The sequence below is a fragment of the Miniopterus natalensis genome, chromosome 11 (genome assembly GCF_054644295.1).
Source record: "Miniopterus natalensis isolate mMinNat1 chromosome 11, mMinNat1.hap1, whole genome shotgun sequence".
NCBI lineage: Eukaryota > Metazoa > Chordata > Mammalia > Chiroptera > Miniopteridae > Miniopterus > Miniopterus natalensis.
In genome coordinates, this window is record NC_142091.1 from 60,560,698 (window position 1) to 60,585,356 (window position 24,659).

The 24,659-nt window shown below is 49.9% G+C and overlaps 1 protein-coding gene across 1 annotated transcript in view; it reads right to left on the minus strand.

The window, feature by feature from the left end:
* Positions 1–24,343, minus strand: part of ABTB2 (ankyrin repeat and BTB domain containing 2) — a 145,396-nt gene extending 121,053 nt beyond the window's left edge. The window contains exon 1 of the mRNA XM_016206206.2: positions 23,189–24,343. Coding sequence (XP_016061692.2) covers positions 23,189–24,071 — 883 coding nt within the window. The 5' untranslated portion in view covers positions 24,072–24,343. The remainder of the gene's footprint in view (positions 1–23,188) is intronic.
* Between the last annotated feature and the right edge of the window lie 316 nt (positions 24,344–24,659).

Sequence of the window (24,659 nt, forward strand, 5' to 3'; positions counted from 1 at the left end):
TGTCTGGGCTGCAGACAGGCTGGGCCAGCAGCTTGGAGTCAGAAGTCAGACAGATGGAAGTAACACGTGGGTCACACAGGCTGGCAGGAGGCCCACCCAAGTACCCTCCTTCTGGAAGGGCACTGGCCTCAGCACTCAGGCAACCTTCCTTCTTCCCAGGCCTGCAGTTTCATGAGTGATGAAATCTGTTATCAGGGGAGAGCTCGGTTTTTTGACTGTGAGAAATCCTGCAAGGACAGTCTCCGTCCACGACACTGGGGTGAGTGAGGGATGTAGGCTTTGGCTTTGCAGCTCACTTGCTGGTGACTTGGGGCAGGCTGCTCCACCTCTCCAGGCCTCCGATTAAATGAAACAACGTATGCCAAGTCCTCAGCACAGAGTAAGGGCTGGGCCTGCACCAAGAAACTGCTGAATAAACAGTTCCTACGATTATCGCAACAGGATCATTCATTTCTCCAGGGTAGAGTAGAAACCACCCTTTCGTGTCCTCCATGATGCCTATAAGATGCCGGCACAGGGCAGGCGTTCAAGGAACCCTTGTTGGCTAAACAGTCCCACTATCTGGATCTAGTTAGCTGTAGGTACTTCAAAAGGAACACTGAGTAACACCCCTCCTTGTCTGGCTTAGTTCTGAAATAAAAAAGCAAATTAGCCACCAAGCCATCCAGGATCCTGGAAACATGTGGTCTCCAATATTGTCACACCTGCCATTTGCATCTGCAGCTGATTAAAAACAAGGATCTGTGAGATGAACTTGGCTCATGTTTGACAACACGCAGCTTAGATCAAATGGTCTCACTAAAGCTTGAAGCAGGTCAAGGTGGCAGTGAGTTGGAGACAGATTGGAAGAAAAGAGAAGCGACACTAATTCATCTGGCATAATTTAAGATATTAAATTTCTGTCCTAATGATAGAAATATGCCCAGTCCAGAGCTATTCGGGACCTAAATGACTCTTTCCCTATAATCTGAATATTTAAGAGGCATGCCAAAGAAATGCTTTCTCCAGAGAAGAAAGGTTACATTAGAACAAGTATACACTGAAGCCAGTGACTATAATAAATAATAATTGCTTTAATAGCTGTGACAAAAGATACTTGTGAGCTTCTCGGTCTCATTAATGGTCTGTTGAGACTCTCTTCAAATAAAAAAGTTACCCTTGCCCAGCCTAATGTAGCAGATGTGTTTCTCTATAAGACAGGTTTTTCCATTCTCCTTCCCCTCTGGATCTCTCAGTCCACTCCCACCCCCAGCATCCTGTCTCCACAGCAACCATTCTTTCCCCTTCTATCCGCAGCCCACTTAGGGCTCTCAGACCCTGAGTGCTCCCAGTCCTCCCTCCCAGCATGGGTAAAGCATGTGGCCGCTGGACTCCACGGACTGACTGGCTCGGTGGTGGGCACATGACCTAAGTCAGGCCAATTAGAGCCAAAGAAACTCAAATCAGGTCTTTGTTTGAGCTGCTCCAGAAGCTGACTTGCTCCTTTTGCTATTAGGCTTGAAAGCTGAGGCTGCTGCAGGCAGTTTATAATCACAAGAGAAAGGCTGCTGGAGAAGGTGGCCACTCCCGGTGCAGAACCCAGAGAAGCAAGGAAACAAGAGAAAACAGGGTCCCAAAGACACCTCCGAAGCCCCAAATCAAAGCACCCCTGAAGCCAACCCTACTCAGGACTTTTAAATAAGCCCCTTTGCTTTCATCGATTTGAAATGTGTCTGCAACCTGAAAAGTGTCTTGATACAGAAATTTCTAAAAGAAGTGCACTTATAAGTAGCAACTTGACAGCTTCCTAGCTTCAGGTGAATTACTTGGAATATGAGAATAATGCACTGGACTCCCAGAATTCCTTACCATCTGCCTGCCCTAAAAATGAGAACAGGACTGGCCATTGCTGACCAAGTGGCTGCTGACTTGGGAATGTTGGTGACCTCACTTGGGTGATACTCAGGTGAACAGTCCCTCGGGAGACCTGACTTTTGGTCTATGCTGGGTCACTCATAGGCCCTGGGACCTCACACAAATTCTTCCGGGCCTCAGTTTCTTCTACAGGAGTGTGAAGCCATCTACCTCTAAAACAAGAGAATGGGAGGCAGTCCCACGGGGTATTTAGCAATATGGGCTTTGAGCTGGGTAGACCTGGGTTCAAATATCCCTAGTCCACCCTCAACTAGCTACACGATCTCAACTAAGAGGCTGAATCTCTCTGGGCCACAGTTCCTCATTGGCAAAATGGGAATAATCTGAGCATTACCACAAAGGGTCCTTTAAGGATGATATAAGGCAAAGTCTGTAAAGTTTAGGGGTGTACCTGGTATAAAGATCCAGCTGTGTTAGCTGTAATAGCTGAGATCAAATGAGAAAGACTGTGAAAGTGCTTTGTAAAATCCATAAGGCACTGTACCCATAGAAGAGAATATTGTCCTCACCTCGCATTCCTACAGTGGCCATGATCACAATGTCACAGTGTGTGGCCAAGACTATAAACTCAATTAAATGAATTCGACCAATAAATTATACCTGACCCAGGAGAGAGAGGGAGAGAGAGAGAGAGAGAATTAGGTAGAGTTGTCAATGGGTACAGGGGTACAAACCCCATAACTGTCATTTCATCAAAGACTTAGCACACTCCCTGAGAAATATACCAGGGCTGTTCACGGAAAATGCTATCAATAGCGACTTATCTGAAGTTCCTCGGGAGGCCTGGAGCTGTTCCCAAGCTATGAACAGCCAGGCCCCTTCTGAACTTTTCCAGAGCACCATCTGCAAAAGTGCAAGTTAAGATCCCTTCCTGATTTTTCAATTTCTTTTAACAACTTCGCAGGCAGGATGAAAATGTGCTGCTTTATGAATGAGAAATTTCAGTTGCTGGACTTGGCAGCAGAGATTTCCAAGAAACCCGGCCGCGAGGAGTGCTGCCTCACGGTGGACCCCTCCTATTTTCCACTCGCACATCCCATAAAACGAGGGAGTGCTGGGTTTCCAGCAGGCCGCTCGCAGGAAAGGGACAGCCGCAGTGAAACCGGAGAGAGATTCCTTCCAGGTGTTGGGGAAAAATGTCCCCCCAGGCTGGAGGGACATGGGTTCCTGTTGAGTTTGGGAGTTTTAGAAAACACAGAACGAGCCTAAGAAGTACTCCCCGCAAACATACAATAGGGCCACTTCAAATAACCTGAGCATGGCTTAATGTGGAAAAAATTAAAGCTTGAAAATTGGGTCCATAAAACGTAAGGAGTCTTGGAAAAACAACCCCATTTGATTCTGCAGTCCTCGTGCAGGAAAATAGATAGATTGTTCTCATACTCTCTTTTCTAACTGCTGCCTGTATACCAGCCGTGTGTGTTTTGGACCCTTTCCCATCCTACCATGATTTCCTGTCTAAGTCTGGGTCCCATGGTAACTGGAGAAATCTGGCGTGCCGGCTCCATACGCAATGACCGGCCGCACGAGGGATGCCAAGCGGGGATCTTCTTCCATAACAAACATCTCTCTCTCCTGGTTCTGTGGCAGGGTTGCTCTCTGGCTTATAAACTCTTACTAATAAAGTCTTCAGTTTACAAATGGATCTCCGCACCCAGCCTCTCTCACCCACCTCCCAGGGAAACGAAAGTCAGAAGACCTGTGTGGTATTCAAAATTCCACTGCACAGGGCAGAGGGGCTGCAAGGTGGTTGGGATAAAAAAATCAATGGTCTTGCCATTAGCAAAAGTGTCAAGCAGTTGAATAAATACAAAACCTATTTCCTGATGTGAGTCACATATTTTCAATGTCTGAGGGCTAATTTCTGTTTATCTTTCAGATCTCAACCCAAATGACACTTCTTCCAGGACCATGATAATCGTGTGCTCCAACCCGGCTTAGGGGCCATGGGCTTCCAGGTTTAGCACGTAGGAGGCTGTGTTACAAATGCCTCTTTAAGTCTTACTCCCTAGCTCCAGGCTTCTCCCTGAAGGGCAGGGACTGTAACTTTTCACCTGTATCTGGACACAACACTTGCCATCAAGTGGGTGTCCTGGAAATGTGTGAAGCATGGTCTGTGGGCAGCCCCAGCCCCAGACCACATCACAAGCTCAGGGAATCGGCCTTCATAACCTCTCTCTGCCTCCCGCTTCTTCAGTGCCACCCGCCAGGTGCAGATTTCTATCTGCTCCTCCATGTAGACCCACCCTCAGGACAGGACACGAGACAAACCACTCAGATTAAGGTCAAAGAGATACAGCATTTAGCTATGCCCCCCCCCCAGCCTCCCCTCCCCCAACTCAGGATATTTAGGCTTCCCCCCTCCTTGACCTAAAGTATTAAATTATAATTGCAAAATTTTAGGCATCCACAGTGGAGGATTGGTTTTTGTTGTTGTTATTCTGTTTGTTTGTCTTTGTTTTGGGGAAGTGGAAGGGGTGTTTCCTCCACTGCCTCTGAAACCTCACAACAACTGGCTCCTGGCACTTCAGCAAACCTGGCGTCCAGGGAAGCCCCCACCCGGGGGAGCGGGGGCGCGGGGCCAGCACAGCCAGCTCTCCTGCAAAGCCTCTGTTGATTTTGCTAATAGAGCAAACAGACCCTCTTTGAAAGAGAAGCAAAAGCAGCAGAACTCTGCTTTCCTGCCCATTTCCTCTGCCTTATTGAGCAAGAAGAACTGGTTTTAGTAAGAAACCCTGAAAGCCAGGTATGCAACAATCTCAGAAGTGTGTGCGGGGTCCCAGGGCTCGGAGGGCACAGGAAACAGGAATCCCAATCAGCACGGAGGGAGAGAGCCTTCGTCTCCTGGGGAGAAACAGGCAAAGACCTTGGAAGTCAAACTCTGCACTGATAAACAATAAACAGCTTCACCTGATTAAGTGCTAACTGTTCTACAGATATTTTACACGGGCTGTCTCGTTTCTCGGAAGGCTACAACACAAGTACTGCAACATTACTTTGAAAAAGAAAGAAACTGAGGCTCAGACAGGTTTGATATGTACCCACCCCGAGAAGTTCAAAAACTCAAAACTAAGGGATGGTGACAAAAGTCAGGATCAGGGAAGGGCCATGAGTGGGAGTGTTGTAGATCCTGATCTTGACCTGGGCAGGTTACACAGGTGTATGTCGGGGTAAAACATCATCAAACTGAATGACATTTAAGTTCCTGCACTTTATACACCTCAGTTTAAAATAAGAAAAGACAGAGAACGCCCCTACCTCAAATCACACAGCGAAGATCCCAATATTGAAACTAGGTCTCCGTAACTTCAAAACCTGTGCTCTCACCTTCAAAACCTGTGCTCTCACCTCCTCTACTTTGTGAAATTCAGGAGAGTGGAGGTCATGAGGATCGTTTATACCCCGATGCCGTGGACCTGGTGTCTCCAACACCCTCCATGCGTCCCCTCCGTGCCAGGGAGGGGACGGCAGATAAAGAAAAGCCACAGGCCCAGGTCGCGAAGCTCGGTGGCGGCAGTGAAAGCAGAGAGGTTAAGATCAGACCAAGGCAAACACCACCAGATCCAACCCAAACGTTCCCTTCCCTTGGAAAGCCAGGCTCCTGGCGAACACGCATGTTCCTGAAGCGATTCTAATGAAAGCCTTTATATCTGGCACGGCGAGAACCAAAACAACCCGGTCTTTGTTCAGCTATTTTAGACACACACCGGAGCTTATGCCCAAGACCTGCACCGACCCGGGAAGCAAGGCAACATCAGTATCCCGGCTGCTCCAGTTCCCGGGTGGAAGCCACTGAGGCTGGGGGCCGAAGGGCACCGTTTTCGGGCTGTATGCACAGATGACAGGGAATCCCAAAGGCACGACTGGTGGCCTGTGGCGTGGTCCAGGGCTTCCCAGGATAATAGTAATAAACAGCTCAATAAACCTATTGAGAACCACTAGTATTTGAACTTCAGGTGCACAAGTCTGATGTATCATAATCCCTGGTAGTGACCATTTTTATTTCACTATCATAGTGTGAGCTCACCTCCAAAACAAAAGCTAGCGCCTGGACAGCTTCCACATCTGCCCACACCACCCTGCCTCCCCAGCTCCTTCTTCCCCTCTCCCACGCAGCATGACCATCACCGTGGCTCCCAGCCCTTCCCTTTCTCCCTCGCACAGTACGTGCTATGCCTGTGAGAGATCCTTCAGACGGCTTTCAGATTTAACTTTATAAAACTTACATCGTGCCGTACGTAACCTCCTGAGGCTGACTCCCCCCGCTTGTTACGTTGCTGAGGTTCGTTCCACCCGTTTTGCGCCCCCTTCATTCATTGCCGGCCGAGCCCCTGCACCGTGTGAGCAGCTTTGCTCACATGGTTGCATTTCGTTTTTACAACACGGCAAGGCGGGTGTTGCCGTCATCCCCACTTTACGGAATAAAGAACAGAACAAAACAAGCACACAGGCTGAGGGGCTGGCCCCGTGTCACGTTTCGAAAAAGCTGCGAGAAAACCCGGATTTGTCCGCAAAGCCCTTGGATCTTTCGGCTGCAATACTCAGGGTGCGCTCACCTCACACAGGAGTGGGCTCCCTCTCACACCACTAGGAGGGCTGCCAGTGACCCTTCAGCCCCAAAGAGTCATCATCATCATCATAATGGCCAACATACCAGCCACTTAAATGCCAGGCTCCGTCCCAAGCATTTTAGAAGATATAATTCTTTTAATCCCTGCAACCACCCACGAGGTAGGCAGTATTATCTCCATTTTACAGACAAGTTAACTGAGGCACAGAGATGTGAAGCAATTTGCCAAGGAAGCAGTGGGCCCAGGATTTGAGCTCGGGCGGTCCAGCTGCACACTCACACCCCCAGTCGCTCAGCTGTATGCCTCCCGGTCTACAGGGCACGGCCATCTGAATACAGGTGGCGAAGACGGATGCCGGCTAAGGTGAGGTCTGTGCTGAGTGTGCCCGTGGGTGGTGACTGCGGCACTCTCAGAACCTGATGTAGTTTTTCACTGAGGAAGGCCCCGGCTCCAGGCCTCTGTTCCAGGAGAAGAGCTGAGAGCACCGGCGCAGAGGGAAGGAGCAGCAGACCAAAATACAGACCGCTCCACCTAAGAGCAGTAGAGCGGGCTGGCTGCTGGTCTCAAACAGGGGCCTGTGGAGGGACAGGGCCAAGCTTTGAAAGTCAGGGCTGGAAGGCCCAAAGGGCAGTGCCTCAGGGAAAAATGGCACAAAGGATCCTCTGGAAAAACTTACAGGATTCTCATTTGATCCACTCTGAATACCCTAAGGATTGTTATTAAAACCCCAGCCAGCTTCCAGCAATGGAAGGCGTGGGCTTTGAGGCCTGACAGCACTCACCCCAAATCTCAGCTCTGCCACCTATGTGTGTGTGACCTTGGACAAGTCATTTTAACTGTCCGCAGGCTTCAGTGTCCTCCTCTGCACAGTGATGTTAAGTGATAGCACCTGATCCTCGCAGGCTGTCATGGGGATGCTATGAGACAACCTGTGCACATCATTTAGAACCTTGCCCCACCTCCTAGCAAACATAGCCTGTGCCCTTTTCACCACCACCTCTGCAGTTTGGCTGGATGCATTAAACAAGATGTGACCCAATGAATGTTGGCTACTATTACCTTTCCCAAGGTAACATCCTTTCCTACCTCCTGCTCAGTCTCCCTAACCCTGGTCTCCATGCCACTGCTCAGAGAGACTCTCAAAGACCAGCTCACATGCCACCTCTCTCTCCAAGGGGGCCTCTGCCCCAGGCCTACCCTTGAAGGAGCCCCGACGACAAACCTGACTGTGACACAGGATGGACTCACAAATCTGAACCACCTGAGGAGCATTTTAAAAAACCCAAGTGTTCTGGCCTCACTTCTGGAGGTTTTGACTTAATGTATCCAGGGTGTGTCCCAGAATATAAATTTTCAAAGTGCCTCAAGATGTTTTAGCAACCAGCCAGGCCTGGAAATGACTGATTTAAGAATTTCCTGCATTTTAAGAAGGAGAAGGAGATGTGTGGGCTCACGCGACAGGTATGTACACACACACACACACACACACACACATGCACACACGGTTCTTTGAGGTGTGGGGGCCTCGCTAAAAATGGAGGAGAGAGCAGCAGGGCTAACTAACAAAGCAACTCTTTGCAAAGAAGAGGCCGAGCTACCCATTAACCAGGAGTGACCTGTCAGTGCCAGGGAAGTCGCACAACAGACAAGGGTTTTGTCAGCCTGGGGAGTCCCACAGAGGGGCCTGAGTTACACAATAGAAGCACAACTACGCAATATCCTGCCCCCACGTCCTTCCTTCTTCTCTTTGAAACTGGAACCTCCCTCAGTAGACCCATCTGCAGAAGGAAAGTAGGAATCTCACCATTTCTCAGTGGCCTTTGGAGTCCCCTAATTTAAGCCCATCTCTTGTAACAGTTGTGATGGAAATGACTGGATTCCTTACAAATGGCTCTGAGCTATTTGGATTTCATTGCAAGTGGCAGATTTAGCACATTCTGGGTGTGGGCAAATGAGCAGCCATCGCATAACTACATGGGCCTTTCACACCACAAACTAATCCTATAGAAACAATCTAGCTCTGATTACACCGGTGGACTGGGTGGAGCTGGAGACACAGCCCAGACCAGCAGGAGGGAAGCGGTACTAAAATGACAACTGCACAGAATCACGCTTTTTATCCCCATCATCCTTCGAAAGGGAGGGAGCGAAGGAGGGAGGGAGGGAGGGAGGGAGAAGACCATGTGGAGGCCCATGATACACAAATTTAACTTACACATTCACTGTAAGCACTAATAGCCCCTGCATCACTTCTTTTGACTAGACAGATGAAACATCCTTAAGGAGAAAATGCAAACAACACATGAAAGTAGAAACACTCCAACGCCATTGCCTGGATGCACACATGATGAAGATGGCAGCCACAGTTTTGTTCTGGTGATTGCTTTGTGCCAGGCACTGAGCTAAGTGCCTTTGTTTTTGCATCCTTTCATTTAATCCCCACAACTACCATGCTGGGCTTGGTAGTTCTAGTATTATTCCCATTTTGCAGATGGGAAAACTGAGGCACAGAAAGGTTAAATAACTAGCTGTATGATCTGGGGAAGTGAGCAGTGGACTCAGGGCTTGAACTCATGTCCCTGGTGTGAGCAAACATCCTCTCAGACCCCTCTACCCACAAGAGTTCCTAGTTCACAGAAACCAACATCCTCTGACTTATAAGGGGTCAATCAACAGCCCAGGAGGAAAGAAGAGCCTTGGAGGAAAAAAGCAGAACTCAAGTTCAAGTCCTACTCGGTAGCGGTGACAGTAGCAAGAGCACTCCCCGAAGCCTGTTTCATCATCTTGAAAATAGCAGCAGCGTCTACCTCCGGAGAATATTGTATGACTCAAAGGAGAAAATGCATAGAAAACTTTGTAACACATGAAAGCTCTTACTCTGTGGCCAGCACTCTGCAAAGTGTTTTATACATATTTGGTCATTTTGCTTAATCCTCACAAAATCCCTCTGAGGTATTTCTACATCACCATTTCCCTGACAAGAAAACAACTTTGGAGAGGCTAAGTGACTTGCCCTAGGCCGTGCAGCTTGGAAACCATAAATCCTGGCCTTGTGTTAAGGGGTCCAGAGGTTAGAGCCACAAGAATCAATGGCCTTCATCTCCACTTCCATGAATCTTCTTGTTTCTGCAAACAGAGGCTTTTGAGAGCGCCTGGCGAGTGGTCGAGATGTTGAGACCTGTGAAAACCCAGAGGCCAGCCCCAGTGACCGCCCGCTGACCCGCTCTAATGCCAGTGCCCTGTGGAGGTGTCTGCGCTGATGGAGAAATTCTGCATCTGCGTCGTCCAATGCGGTAGGCGCTGGCCTCGTGATGAGTAAGCACTAATGTGACTTGTGTGACAGAGGAAGAGATTTTTTAACTTTATTGAATTTTATTGAACTGACATTGACACAGCCTCCCGTGGCTAGTGGCTACAAGGCTGAATGCAGCAGCCCCCCGCACTCGTGGCAGCTCAGGTTTTCTTACAGCCGCAGGATGAAGGCTGTAAGAAAACTCGCGCTTCCCAGAACAGGCCTCAGCGTGAATGAATCGGGTACATTCCCCTGGCCCCAGAGCAAACATCGTTGCTCCCATCTCGGAGCCCTTGCCGCTGGGAGAGAGACATGGCCCGTTCTCAAGTCAATGGCCTCGCCGCATTCCCCCCCCCCCTTTTAAAAGACAAAATTACATGTTTAGAGAGTCCCCAGTTACTTACAAAAGGTCGCTTTTTCTGGTGACAGACTCCTTTGGCTTATGAAGACATAAATGCTAAAATCTGGTGGAAAGGAAAAGCCAGGAGCGTAAACAAGAAGAGGCGCAGCGCTCTCTAAGGTGTCATCAATGGAGAGGAAATAGACTCGAGTTGCTCACAGCTTCCAAACGTTCTTCCTCTTGAACTATTTTAAGCAACCAACCCAGTCTCAGGAGGTTATTTCATTCACACGGACACAAGAAAAGCTTCCAGGATTATCTTTAAACGAATGAACACCCATGCGGCAGCTGCAGGCCTGTCAGGTTGGCGGCCCTGCTGAGCGATGCTACTATTTTAAGGCACCTAAATGGCTCGGTTGTTCAGAAGCAGTGAGGGACGGACTTGCTTCAGTTCCTCTCGCCCTCTTGGGCCAACCCATTCATTTCTTTGCTCAGGAAATCACTGCATAAGCTCATCCCCGCCCAGGCCACTGGGAGAGGACAGACGCAGACGAGGACCCTGGAGCCCAACAGACTCGGCTTGAATCCTGCAATGTCATTTACTCGAGACGTCACCTGGATGTCTCTGAGCCTCATTTTCTGTGACTATGAAATCAGAGTAAGGAGAGTCCACACCTCGTTGGGCGATAATGGGAATTAAATGGTATCATATATGTGAAGCATATGGCACATGCCTGGTTTCTGCAAAGGCTCATGGTATGTACGCGCTGGGGCTCAGAGTTGAGAATTCAGATTTCTTGGTTTGTCCGGCTGGGGAGGGGACATAGCAGGGTTGGAGGGTACAGAGCATGGAGTAAGGCTGCCTGGGTTCAATTACAGTCTCCACCTCTTATTAGCTGCGTGACCTTGAGCAAGTTAACCTCTCTATGCCTTAGTTTCCTCTTACAGATGGAGCTAATAGTACCCACCGTATTTACCAGTGGGATAAATCAATAATCTAATGCCACCGCCATTCTAGATCTTTCTTTGCCCTGTCCATGCAAACCTAACAATTCAAACTTCTCTTGAGTTTCTCTTGTGATTCCCCCAGATGAGTGAGCCAAAGCAGCATAACTGTGAGGTGGAAGTCAGTCACTCTCCTGGGTGGGGCAGAAATGGGCCTCCAGAACAATGATTCTTTTACCACTAGTGATAGCTAATGTCTGAGATTCTGAGCACCAGACTCTCCCAAGAACTCTACCCACATGGTCTGGGCCTCATTCCAGACCATTTATATCTGACTTTCTGGAGGTGAGAGCCTTAAGACACACACACACACACACACACTCTTTTTTTTTAAACTCTAGGTTATTCTAATGTGAATTCAGGGTTAAGAGTCACTGAAACAACTCTGTGAGATAGGAACCATGACATACCCATTAAACAGAAGAAGAAATTGCAGTTCACAGACTAACTAGCTGGCAGTCAAGCAGTGGTGACTCTTCCACCTCTGAGCCACCCTGTGTTATCTTTCCCCTCCTTAGAAGCCAAGGTCAAAGAGGTCAAACCATCGTCAGGCACTTGGATGACTCCCAACGTCCTTCTGAAACTACTCCAGGCGCCTGTGCCTTCTGACAGCACCCAGGAAGGTTCTCTTTCTGGCTAAATTTCTGACCTAGACTTGACCTCCAGGAATCCGAAGCTGCCTGAAGGAGGAGTCTCGCTTTCCCAGAACTGAAGGACACATGCACAAAGTCCCAGGGGTCCACGAACAACTGGACCTAATTAAACAGACCCCATGCTAATGACAGGAAACCACAAATTTGATGATCTTCATTAGAGGCTGCTGGCTGCCTGTGAAGAAGCTAGAAAGCAAGATTCAGTGTCTCGTAAGGCCATCAACCAAAGAATTATAAGACTGAAAATTAAATCTCTACTGCCCAAGGCCCTGTCCAGCCCTGCTGCACTGTGCCTACCCTTGGGTGGGACAAAGGAGGGCAATGTTTCAATCATCATACGATTAAGCACGTTCAAAGAGCCCTCTCCTCCCAGTCCAGGAGATCTGGAGGCCAACCTCCTCCTCGACATCTCTATATATTAAGTTTGAGACAAGCAACCAACATCACACTCGGATCGTTGGCTCCATCCGACTGCTTTGTTACGTGGCTGTTCCCATTTCAGTCAATGGCCATTCATTCTTTTAGTTGCTCAGACCGTAACCCTTGGTGTCATACTAATTCCTCTCCCATTCCTCACACATCCACGCTGTTGACACCCTGGACCAAGCCTACATGCATCCTCTCTCACCTGGATTATTGCAAAGCCTCCTAAGTGGTCACCCTGACTCCACACCCAATGCTACAGTCCATTTCCAACACAGCAGACAGGATGATCTTGTTACAGTGCAAATCAGATCACAGCACTTTTGTGCTGAAGGCCCTCTGATGGCTCCCAATAACTCAGGATTAAAGCCAAGGTACCACACAATGGTCAACGAGAACCTACCTGACTAGCCACCCCTCCATTCATTCCCTCTCCAACAGAATCTCTTACTATGCTCCCTGCACCACCCCCACACACACACCCCACCCTGGTCTCCCTGAACCCCCCCCACGCCCCCCCCCACACGCCCCCCCCCCCCACACGCCCCAGCCACCCTGGTCTCCCTGAACCCACCACACGCCTCCCCCCCCACACACACACACACGCCCCAGCCACACTGGTCTCCCTGAACCCACCAGGCACTGGCTGTTTCCTCTGCCCGGCTGTCTCCCCCGGCCTGGCTGCCTACTGTGAGCCCTCCAGCATGCTTCGCTCTTCTTCATTACCCATCCGGCCTGCACCCTCCGCTCCTTCAGGACTTTCCTTCACTGTTCTATCACCAAGACCCAGAAGAGTGCCCGGTGCACAGCCAGCACTCAGTAAATATTTGCTGAATGAACGAGTGGATGTATCCCAAACTAAACTCGTGGCTTCTCCCCTGTTCCTAATCTCCAGAACCACCTGCTGTAACCATCATCTGTCTTCTCCAAGACCAACGCGGCAGGAAACACACAAGCCTTTCCTGGGACATTTTACAAGCATCCCCAGACATGGAGGGCCACTGTGATGACTTTGCAGAAGCAGCCTTCTCACCTGCTACTGAATTGGGTCCCAGCATAGCTCTGGCCTTCCCCCTCGTTCTGGGAGGATTGTGTCCAGAAGAACAGCTACAAGCAACTCCCTTCCAAACAGTGTCCCCACGTGTGACCTGATTTACCCAGCTCCCAAGATGAGTTTAAAGCAGCAGCCAGGCCCCTGGTTTGCACAGAAACAACTGTTCTGGGCCATATACTTTGTCTTCTCCAGGCCATTTTCTTAATTTTTCAATGTGGGGACCGTAGGGTGGGTGCACTGTAGGGAAGAGGAATGACAAGCCACCCCTTTTACCCAGCCTGCCATGGTGGCCTCCCTGAGCCCTGCTCTAATGTGGTGACTGTGAAGTGAACAGGGGTTCAGGGCCCATCCACCTTGGGCTCCATGTCTCAGGCTTCAGAGTCCCTGGCAGCCTGTCATCCTCACTTACTCTCACTTCCCTCCTCTTTGAAAAGAGGGCCCTGCCAACTGCAACAAGCAGCATTTAAAAATATCCCGCTGGGTTATACAGTCCTGCCTTCTACATTCCTCACAATGCCTGTCTCTGTCCCACATAGTATAAAGAAGGGTGTAGCTTATTTAATTTTTTTTCTCTCGAGCTGCTCCCCTGCTATAAATACCCGAGACTGGGTAGGCGGGCTTCAAACACGGGAGTATGAAGTCACCTCGGAGCCAACCTCCCCACAGTGCAGGCCTGCAGGGCCTGGATGCAGCTGTCGAGCGCTGAAGTGCCGGGCCAGCCAAAAGTAGACAGAACTCATCCTTATGACGAAGGGGGAAGAAAAACTCTAAGTACAATAATCGCAGTTAATCCCAGTATAAAAAGGATGGTGTTTAGTCCTGCGACCCAGCCAGCTCTTCGGAGAACACATCCAGCTCCATCTGGGGCGCTTTGTTCCCAAGGATACTAATTACAGGGCTCGACTTGAGGGAAATGATTTCACAGTGTCCATGTGGGGTCTAGAAACATTATCAGAGACAGAAGGGCCCTTGGAGAATCCGGTCCAACCTCTTCACACCACAGATAAAGTAACAGAAAGCCAAGAAGATGGAGCTATGGAGCTATTTACTCCAGGTCACAGAGGGGCCAAGCTCCGATCCAGAACTTTTCGATCCAAATTCCTCACTTTCTGAACGATTGTCCCAGATGCTTGCACACATACACTTGGTGTGAGGCATGAGCCTCGGCTTGTGATTAACAACTCTGCTCACAGCAAATACTGATTTTCATATTTTAAAAGATACAGACTTAAAAACACAACTTAAGTTTTCAACAAGAGCTTGGCCTCAATTTCAGGGATGATTTTCATGCACTGAGAGGCCTGTTTAGACTCTTTGTGGTCCAATTTAAATTCCATCCACCCCTAACCTTGTATCTGTGGTATTTTCAAGTTCAGCTTTCCTGTTTAATTTTTCCATCGTGGACCTGGCCCTGCCCCTCAACCTCAGCTCACTTTGAGAAAGCAAATATCGGGCCCCAAATTATGAACCACAAATGACTATAGATGTCTTTTTGCAAAATGTTCAAGATTTCTCTTTTTCGAGGGACAAGAAAATTCCTTTATCACACCAGGGTCAGGTAAAGGGACTAACACCCAGGCTATGAGCTAAGCCATAGATGACCTATCCCATTTTATTCTTGTCAGCGGAATTCAGCCGGATCCTAGGAAGCCCAATCCCAATGGCACTGAGCTATAAGGCGGGTCCACAATCTCAAACATTTAACATGACAGAGAGCTTTATTATCAAGCCTCTGGAAACACTTTTGCCAAGAATTAGAAAGTGACTAAACCTCTCTGAGAACTGAGCTGTTTTTTCCCAAAACACTAAACTGGAACCTGAACATATCAAGTCGGACTTACGCCCCAAGAAAGTTCTGGGGCCCTCTTATTGCATCCTGTTGTATGTCCCTTTCCCACTCCATGTTTGAAGATCCTGCTTTGGCAAAAGTCCATCCAATGGTCTCATTTAATGAGTTTGTCAGCCCTGAGCTTGGTTCTGTACCGGGATAGCATTGGCCTGAAACGCTACGTTCAGGGCCATGGAAGAAGTGCCAAGTCAGAAGCCAAGTTCAACAAAAGAAGCAAAGCCGATCGAAGAAAGCCTGCTCCTCATGCCTTCTCAACCCAAGTTTGCTCGGCTAAAGCCTTCCGTCATTACTGGCGTTGCTAGGACAGCGGACTGGGGCATTTTTGAGGTCAGGCTTTCAATCAACAGGAGGGGTGATGGGAGGTCTGGGACTGTGGTTAAGATGAGCTGGGGAGCAGACAAGCTAAATTTCTGAATTATAAAAATAAGTTTTGGAAAACGCTCTTCCTGCACTCTGGCAGGCTTCGTAACATCTGGATAAAAGATGTGGGAAAGTTTTCCTTTTTACTGTCTTATCTTACTCTGCTCCTCCTTGTTATGCCTGAACCTTCCAGCCCAACAGGGTGACTTGCTGTTTTCCAAAGCACACACTCCGGCTTCCAGGTCTCTGCTCACACTGCCTCCCTCTGTCTGGGCGCCCCGTACTCTCTGCCCCAGCTCCCCTTCCCTGCCACAGCTCTGCTTGTCCCAGTCCCCCTGCTCACGTGCCACATGCTCTCCAAAGCAGCCCCAACTCCCTCCCTCCCACCCACCCTGGGCTCATCTCTCCCATCTGAGCTCTCCAGTCACCAATAACTTCAAGGTCCCCATCTATGGGGTAGATGTTATATCTATCACACAGAGGGGCTTGGGCAGGTGAGATGAAATAGCTCATGAAAAGCACCCCCGATGGACAGAGGCACACAGGAAGTGGAGGTTGTCAGCACTGTTGCTGTCATTTGAACGTGGGGACCACAAACTTCCTTCTTAAGGCCCCATGCATGTGCTCTGCTTGCCCTACTAGATTCTAAACTTCTTGACAGGCAAGATCAGCTCTCGTCTCCTCCAGGCTGTCTCCACGGCCCTGTCGGCAGCTGGTGCTCGGTAAGCGGTTGATTAATGTGGCCAGCGTGGCATTTCTCAGGCTCACGTGGGCTGTGTGTCTTCACTTCTCCTCCCAGTGCAGCATGCAGCTCCAAATACACCGCCAAAGTTGCAAGACCATTTAGGCCTTTTTTAAAACAAGCAAGACGACCACAAAGTCTGTTTACATGACAGGCCGGCAAAACACAAAACACCTGCCGTCCTGTGGCTCCGGACTGGGCAGCTGCAACAAGCAGGGTCCAATATCTGCAATTGCTCCCTGGGGTCTGGAGCTTCAGGTTTGCACTGTTGCTATCGTCCTTGTGGGGGCGGGCGCGAGCTCTGGGAGAGGGGCCTGATCTCTAGGCCCACTGCCAACTGCTTCATTGTGGGGGCAACCGAGCCATAAAAGAGCAGGGCGCTTTTTCCAGATTCCGTATCTTCCTCTTATCTATTAGTCACCAAGGAAAGCCTTGTGACTAATACTTGTCACCCTGGGATTTGGGTCATGATATTTCCCTGCACTAGAGACTCCCACTTTGGCAAAAGTGAACACGAAGAGCGCATCCAACGCAAGTTTGCAAAAATATACCAATAATTAGAATTAATATTTTATGTGCCAGGCACAGTGCAAAGTCCCTTACAGAGACCCTTATTAAATCCTCACAATCATCCTACCAGTTGGGTATTCTTTTCAGTCCTTCTATAGAGCAGTGTTTTTCAACCAGGGTTGGTTTTGCCCCCTAGGGCACATGTGACAATGTCTGGAGACATTTTTGATTGTCATGACAGGCAGAAGAGGGAGGCAGGGTGCTACTGGTATCTAGTAGGTAGGAGATGGGAGGCTGCTAAGCATCCTACAATGCACAGGACAGCCTCACAGCAAAAAACGATCCAGTCCAAAATGTCTAGAGTGACAAGGCTGAGAAAACCCGTTACAGAGGAAGAAACTCTGGCACAAGAAGTTAAACCACCTGCCCAGGGTCACACAGTTCAGGAGTGAGGGAGCCAGGAATTACACTTACTGTTATCTCTTAACTAAACTGGCAGCAGCTCTAACATCCCCAGAGCACTGAGTATGAACCAAGCACAGCTGACCTGGCCCCTCATTTTATGATAAAGAAACGGAGACACTTGCACTTGGGACCTGACTCAGACTTCAAAGCCAAAGCATTTCTGCACTTATTGTGCTGATTCCTTCTCTCCCTGTGCTGCTAGCATTGAGGTTTCACCAGTGGCCTGACAATGTAGTAGACTCTGAGGACATCAAAGTCCCCTTCATAAAGGCTTTTCTGCCAACTCCAAAGCCAGCACTCCTGAGACCAGCGGTGCTTCCCTCCTGTGTCCACCTTCCTGGAGCTGACTCTCTCCCCTCTGGTGGAAGATTATCACAGGGGAGCCGGCAGCTTTTCCATTCAGCTGAGCTTGCTGATTACCGAGCAGCTGACACTTGTAAGGCCCTCCCTGGGCAGCAGAGCTCCCTGTCCCCTCAGGAGCAGTAATAATGGCTCCTTAAAAATCAATGGCACCTGCAGGGCACACTCTGAGACAGCCAGCAAGCAACACTGAAACAGCAACACAGCATCCTTTGGAGGAAGATCCATGCCTGAGCCTCGATGCCTGGGCCTCACTGTGGTTGTGAAGATTCACCGGCCTAATGGATTTTTATGGCTCGGACACAGCCAGCCATGAACAAACAAGATCTACAATAAGTACTGCTGCTGCTATGAGTGTGGCCCTCGCTGCCAATGGAAGATAGTCAAATGCTGACCTGCTCCTCACTACTTTTGCTTCTATGATTCTCCACAAAAAAAAGCACAGGCCTGGGGCTTGAGCAATATGGGGCTTGGTCCTGGCCCAGCCATTACTGAGCTGTGAATTCTGGGCTCCTGGAGACCCTTCTGTGAGAGGGCATTCCATTCACTGGATTTTTGTGGGGATCCGGGGAGAGCAAAGGTGATAACCAGTTTAAAGTGTTGTACAAAGATCAGACCTGTTATTACGGCTGCAGAAGTGTGGACACAGAAGCTGAAGCATCCACCCACTGTCCAGACCTTATGAGTTTAGATGCTGATGGTGAGGTGGGATAAGAACCAACCTGGGGATTAGTAGCCAAGTGTCTGGCTTGTTTCAGACCCTTGGGTGTTGTTTATGCATCCCGGCGTGTCTCGGCAGTTGATCGCCTTAGTTCTGTTCTCAAGTTGGAGGCAGGTGGGGTGGAACAGACACGCCTCTTATGAGCAATAGTCGTCAGCAGAGATTGCCCTCTGGGGCAGCTCTGCAGGCAAGGAGGGATTGAAGTCCTCTTCTTAGGGGAACTGACTGCCTCTGATTTTCAACTCAATCCTGCTGTGGATCTCCCATTTGCCTATCAGACTTCTACTATGAGCCCCCCACTTTGGGCATCTCACACTGAAGGAATCTCCCTGACCTGAAATCCCTCCCATTTACATGTACTTGTCACAGCTGGCCTAGGAAACCTTGCTAGAAATTAAAGTATCAAAAGACTGAGTGACATCCCTATGGTTTGGGTACCCCCCTAACGCTGCCTCTATTCGTCAAGAACGTGAAATTCCCTGCCAGGGTAGAAAAGGGGGAAGGTTCTTCCAAGGGGTCAAGGGATTTCAAGTTAAATTTCTGGAATTAAACATTTTGTATGGGAGGCACAATCAATTGCCTGACAGACATTTATGGAGCACCCACTCTGCCTGACACAGTGTGAGGCCCGGGGAGACAGGATGCCTGGGAGCTCACAGCTCGATGGGAGAGACAGACACAGCAGGAAATGATTCCAGAATGCACTCTTGGTGCTGTGGAGACCCCAGGGAGAGGTGGTTCCTCCAGTCGGGGGTGGAGGAGTCAGGTAACTCTTGGGAGGAGGCAGAACTCCACTTGGTTCCTCTAGGCAAGGCTGGGTTGCATTTCTCAGACATTCAAAGGGAAAAAAATATGTTTTCATTTCCAAAGTTTGTTCTGTTTCAGTTTTACCAGCTCCCCTGGCTTCAATAAAATAGTCAGAGATGGGAAGCTGCCCTCATCCCTCAGACTACCCAGGTGTGGAAACTGATTAAACTGCAACTAACAGCTCAATTAACCCTTGGTCCTTCCATGGATGATCTCAGTGGCAAGCCATCCCATAATCTCCTCGCTAAATGAGTCCTACAACTAGGAGAGTTTTCATTCCTGCTAGAGATGCAGCCCTTTTATTTCTCAGCTGCTACATTTGTTAGGAGTTGCCTCAGCTGATACCTGAATAATTCAGGAAAGTCTCCAGTCACTATTTTTTGCCTAGAGATCCTTAGATAGCAGTTTTGATATATTGACTATTACTAATGAAACTTCAGAGAGGCCTTCCTGGGCTGGCATTAAATTAGACCCATTCACATTATCCCATTACCTTGGCTTTTTAAAAAATAATAATAATAATACTTACTGATAAGAGTATATCCCTTATTTATTTCTTGTCTCCTCCACTAGTTTGTAAACTTCATGAGAGAAGGACCCTTCCTCTCCCTTCACTATTTAATTTTAATCCACAGCATGTGGGCACAGGGTCGGGCTCAATAAATGTTTGTTGAATGAATTGCTTTATTTATTGAGCATTTACTATGTGCTAAGATCTTTATGATCTCACTGAATCTTCTTACAAACCTTGAGTAAGGTGCTGTCATTATCTCCCATTTTACAGATAACAAAATTGAGGCTTAGAATGGTTAAGACATTTGCCCCAGGTCACTCATATAAATGGCAAAGGTGAGCTTCAAACCCTCACTGTGACTCCAAAGTCTTTACTACTAAGACAGAGCGCCCCTTGTGTACATCCTGGTCACTTTTGGAGTAAGAATATTCTCACCAAAATTCTATCATTTAACCCGGAATCTCAGAACTGAAGAAAACTTTCTCAAATGCCATGGGGACTCATAAAAACTTAGTAAGAAAAATGGCCAAGGAGAAACCCAGAAGTGAGGCCCCAGCATCAAACTCAGTGATGAGAGAGGGAGGGAGGGAGAATGAGAGAAGTTTCTATTTTCTGCCAGCTCCGTGTTTATAAATACAACTCTATTAAAGTGGTTACTCCGCCTCCCATATGAAAGCCACAAGAATATCATCACTTAATGACACTGTCCTGGGAACAGGGACATCGATACCAAATGAGCAAGTGATATATAACTCCTGCTGCTCTATGATGTCATGTTTTATAAACACCACAGAACTTTATTATCCACCTTGGGTTGAGCAAAACCATATTTGCCCAGCACTCTGAGTAATGGACAGGAATAGATGGATTAGGGCCCTTAAATTCCTGGTTGGAAGACTTTAAAAGTTTAAGAGCCCTGTACAGCTGAGTCAAATGCATGTGCCCATGCTATATAATTAGCAGGCACAACAACAATAAATATGTAATTTAAAGGGAAGACCAGCTGGACAAGAATCTGAACCAGCACTCTCCCTCCCATGTGTAGCCACTTCCCACTTGGTCTTCAGCTGTGTAAATGGTAACCTTGCTGGCCTTGGGCTTATTTTAGTACAGCAAAGGCTTGGATCTCTCCATTTCTTTCCTAAGCAGCTTATGCTTCCCCCTGAAGTCAGCTTTCAGGCCTAGGTAATTCATTGCTCTAATACTAAACATTCATTTCACTTTGTCTATGGAGACTTAATAAATCAGCCTAGTTATTGTTTACGAAGGCCACCTCCAGGTTTTCATGTATAAAAAATGAGCATCCATGTTACTAAGTGGAAGTGAATGGTCACCTCTCCTGCAAGGGAGTTCCCTGGGGACCAGGGAGTGGCCAGAGGGAGATGCTCGCTCTGACGATCCGGGGAGCTGTGCTGTCACACAGAGTCCTGCTGTATTGACTAGCATGGCTTATGAAGCATTGCTTAGAGTGGGGGAGGGGTAGAGAAAAGGTCAAATCATAGGATCAAAAACCCATGTAAAGAAATTTCCCAAGAGTGATGACCCTAGATAAGAAATGGCCCTTCAGTGGAAGACACCTATGTTCTAGCAATTTCTGGCCATTCTTCATTTTCAGGGGACCCTAGAGAGAGGCAGTTGCTCTTACCAGCCTCAGTTTGTAGTTAGAAAAAAGGAGATGTGCCTCAATCTGCAGGGCACCAGCTCTGCTGTGAAGGGCATGGGTTTGTTTTGTTTTGTTTGGCACCTGTCAGTCCATCTTTTTTCTAGTTTGGTTTATAGGGTTAGGGCCTCAGTCTTTTCTCCCAGCAGTCTTGACTTCTTTGCCTTCAGTCTGAACCTCCCCTCAGCCAAAAGTACAGAACTCTTCCCCTGGGTTATGACAACTGGATGGAAATCCCCCTGCCCTCCACTTCCTCTGCTGGAGCTGTGTTCCTGGTGTTGATGCCACAAACCTGGAGGGCAAAGCACAGTTATCAGCTATGACATCATCAACTGAGATTCTGGACTGACCTCAACTCTGACCTAAGAGGAAGAAAATTAAAAGGCAAACGCTCTTCCATTCCAGGCATCTCCTTTGGCTGTGCCAAAAATAAAAACAAAACCAATGAAAGTCAAAAGTCAGCCATGGGAATACAAAGTCAGCCTTTCTAATGAGATCTAGGAAGTCAACTGCTCTCCTTGGAATTGGGACTAATAAAAACAAAGCTGTTTCCTTTTCTCTAGTGGCTAAAAGCTTAAACTCTGGAGCCTGCCTGGGTTTGAGTTCCAGCTCTGCCACTTAATATCTGTGTAATCTTGAGCAAATTACTTAACTGCTGGGTACCTTAGTTTTCCCATCTGTATAATGGGGATAATACTATAGGTGCCTACCTAATGGGGTTGCTAGGATTACCTGAGTTAACATATAAAGTGCCAAGAACAGAGACTGAAACATTAAGTGCTCATTTTAAACGTTAGCGATTATGATCATGCTAAACCATGTTTAAATTTGACTCCCTTTATGCCTTTCCAGTACCCACCTGACCTCTTCCACTGACTGCTCATTTGCCACAGAAAGCTGCCCCCCAGATGGCCTTCCAATCAGATTGCCAGGATATGTAGCCATAGTACCATTCTAAATAATTTATGGTGTGCTGACTCCTGAAATTGGAGTCTCATAGGCAGTTTGCTGTTGAACTGTCACACCCCAACCTTTCTAGGGAGAAGGTCAAGTGCTTCCTTCTCTCCCTTTGCAGGAAGCCATGTCATCATCCTCCAGAGAAAGTCAACTACTCAGTGGTCTCCTTCCCAGACTTGACACCATGCAGTTGCCCATCCCCCCATACCTTTTCCCCAAAACATGGTTCACTGGGTCATCGATTCTGTCAGGAAAGCCCATAAGGTTGTGCATTTAATACAACACACGGCTTTAATCAATTGCTCACTTGGCTGGTGACAGCTTGGAAAGTCAGGCCCTGGGAGCCAGTGTATGGTTCCGTTTCTGGGAAGAGAATACAGGAATTACCAGGTTCCATCACCCTGGGCACACAGAGTTAAGAACCCACCACTATTTATCGATGAAGGGCCTGAAGGGCATCCTTCAACCCAGCCAAGCCCAAGGAGGCAGCGCCAGACCTGGGTTTCCTGCTCCCTTCCTCCGGTCCCACTATTCCAAGGCTCAGGTCTTAAGAGTCTGGACCCCCTGGCTGCTGCTATTAGGCTGGAGAGACCCAGGGGGCAGAACCACAGTCAGTGTGCCCCGCCCTCAGGAAAGACGCCAACTACAGGTCCACTGAGGCAAGGCAAGGAGCGCGGGGCAAAAAGCTTCACTTGGAGGGAGGTTCAGAAACGGCTTGGTCAAGAGGCTCAATCAGTGAGCGGCCCCCAGAAAGTGACAATGACACGCAGAACAGGCTGGAGATCAACCACGACTTTACCCTCCAAAAGTCTGTCGCCAGAAGAACAATCTCAGGCAAGAGCCATTTAATGAACAACTCCATCCACAGATCAAACGCTTTCTCTCAGGTCCTGGCGCACCCACCAGCTTCCTCCTAAAAAATTCACCCCAGGGTGGGACAGGGCGGGATTTCTCTCCCACCCTGCTCATGGGTGGGGGGCCGCGCGCTTACCATTGGCGTTCTTGCCGCAGATGAGATGCTCATAGGGCTGAAGGACGCCCCAGAGCTCCGCGTCGTTGTTGATGACCATCTCCAGGGCCTCGGCTGACACCTCCGCGGCCCCGGCCCCTCCGCCGTCGGGGCTCTGGCTGGCCAGCACCCTGGCCCGGATCTCCTCCACCAGGTTCTCCATGCACGCCGTGAGCGAGATGGCCGCGTACTCGTGGATGCGCACCGAGATGCGGGTGTCCACCATCCAGCGGAAAAAGCGGCCCACGGAGAAGGTGAGGCCGCAGCGCGCCGACTTGCCCCGGCGCAGCCCGTCGCCGGCACTCATGCTGTACAGGGACAGCGCCTTCACCGCGGCCAGCGCGCAGCTCTCCGCCAGCGCCCAGCTGTGCACCAGGCGCACGGCGCTCTGCACCTCGAAGCGGGTGCACTTGGCGTGCAATACGCTCAGGCGCTGCGCCTCGCGGGCCACTCGGATGAGCGCCCTTCGGAGGAGCCCGGCCAGGCGCCTCACCGCCTCGGCGGAGAAGAGGGGCAGCCGCCGGCCGCCGGCGCCTTTGCGAAGCACCCGGGCCACGTCTCCCTCGGTCCAGGGGAACTCCTCCAGCTCCGGGAGGCGCGGGCAGCGCGAGAAGAGGTCGGCCACTTCGGGATCCTCGGGCAGCACCGTGTTCACCGTGTCCCAGCTGTTGTGGCGGCTGTTCATGGAGCCAGAGTAGCACCACCAGGCCGCCCCGCGGTGCTGCTGCGCCGAAGAGTTGAGCGCCTGCGAGTTGGACTTGGAGGACGAGAGGCTGAGCGAGCGGCACGAGTCCCCGGCCCCATACCCGGAGTCCAAGGTCAAGTCCTCCAGCGTCTTCAGAGTAGAGCTGTACGTCCCGGCCATGGGGAGGCTGCCGGGGGCGGCGTCGCCGAGCGAGGGGCGCTCACAACTCCATGCTCCCTTCTCCAAGTGGGCAGAAACAAGCTCCAGGCGCTCCGGGGCGCCCTCCTTCTTCACGATGCTGAGGGGCTCGGCAGCCGCATCGCCCGCCCGCCCGGCGGCCGCGGGAAGGTGGGCGAGAATCGCCGGGACCAGAGCCCCGGGCGCCCGGCGTCTGGGCGCAAAGCTGCCACTGGAATGGCCCCCCGCCGCTGCTCCTCAGCACCCCCCTTGTCCACCTCAACTTCCCTCAAGCAGGCGTCTCAGCTCGCAGACAAGGAATCCCGAGAGAACGAGGCGGCGGCGGCGGCGGCAGGAGGCGGCTCCCGGCGCGGAGCGAGCCCGCGACCAGCCGGCGCGAGCGCACAGCAAACTTCTGCGGGCGCGGGCCGCCGGCACAGTTGGGTACCTCGGAGCCGCCGGCATGCAAATAACCCGGGGCGGCCCACCAATCACCGGCCGCGACGGGCAGGGCTAAACCAATGATCTCTTAGAGGGGCGGTCACTATGTAGATTTCACTCCACCGCGGGCGAAAACCCTCGGCGGCGGGG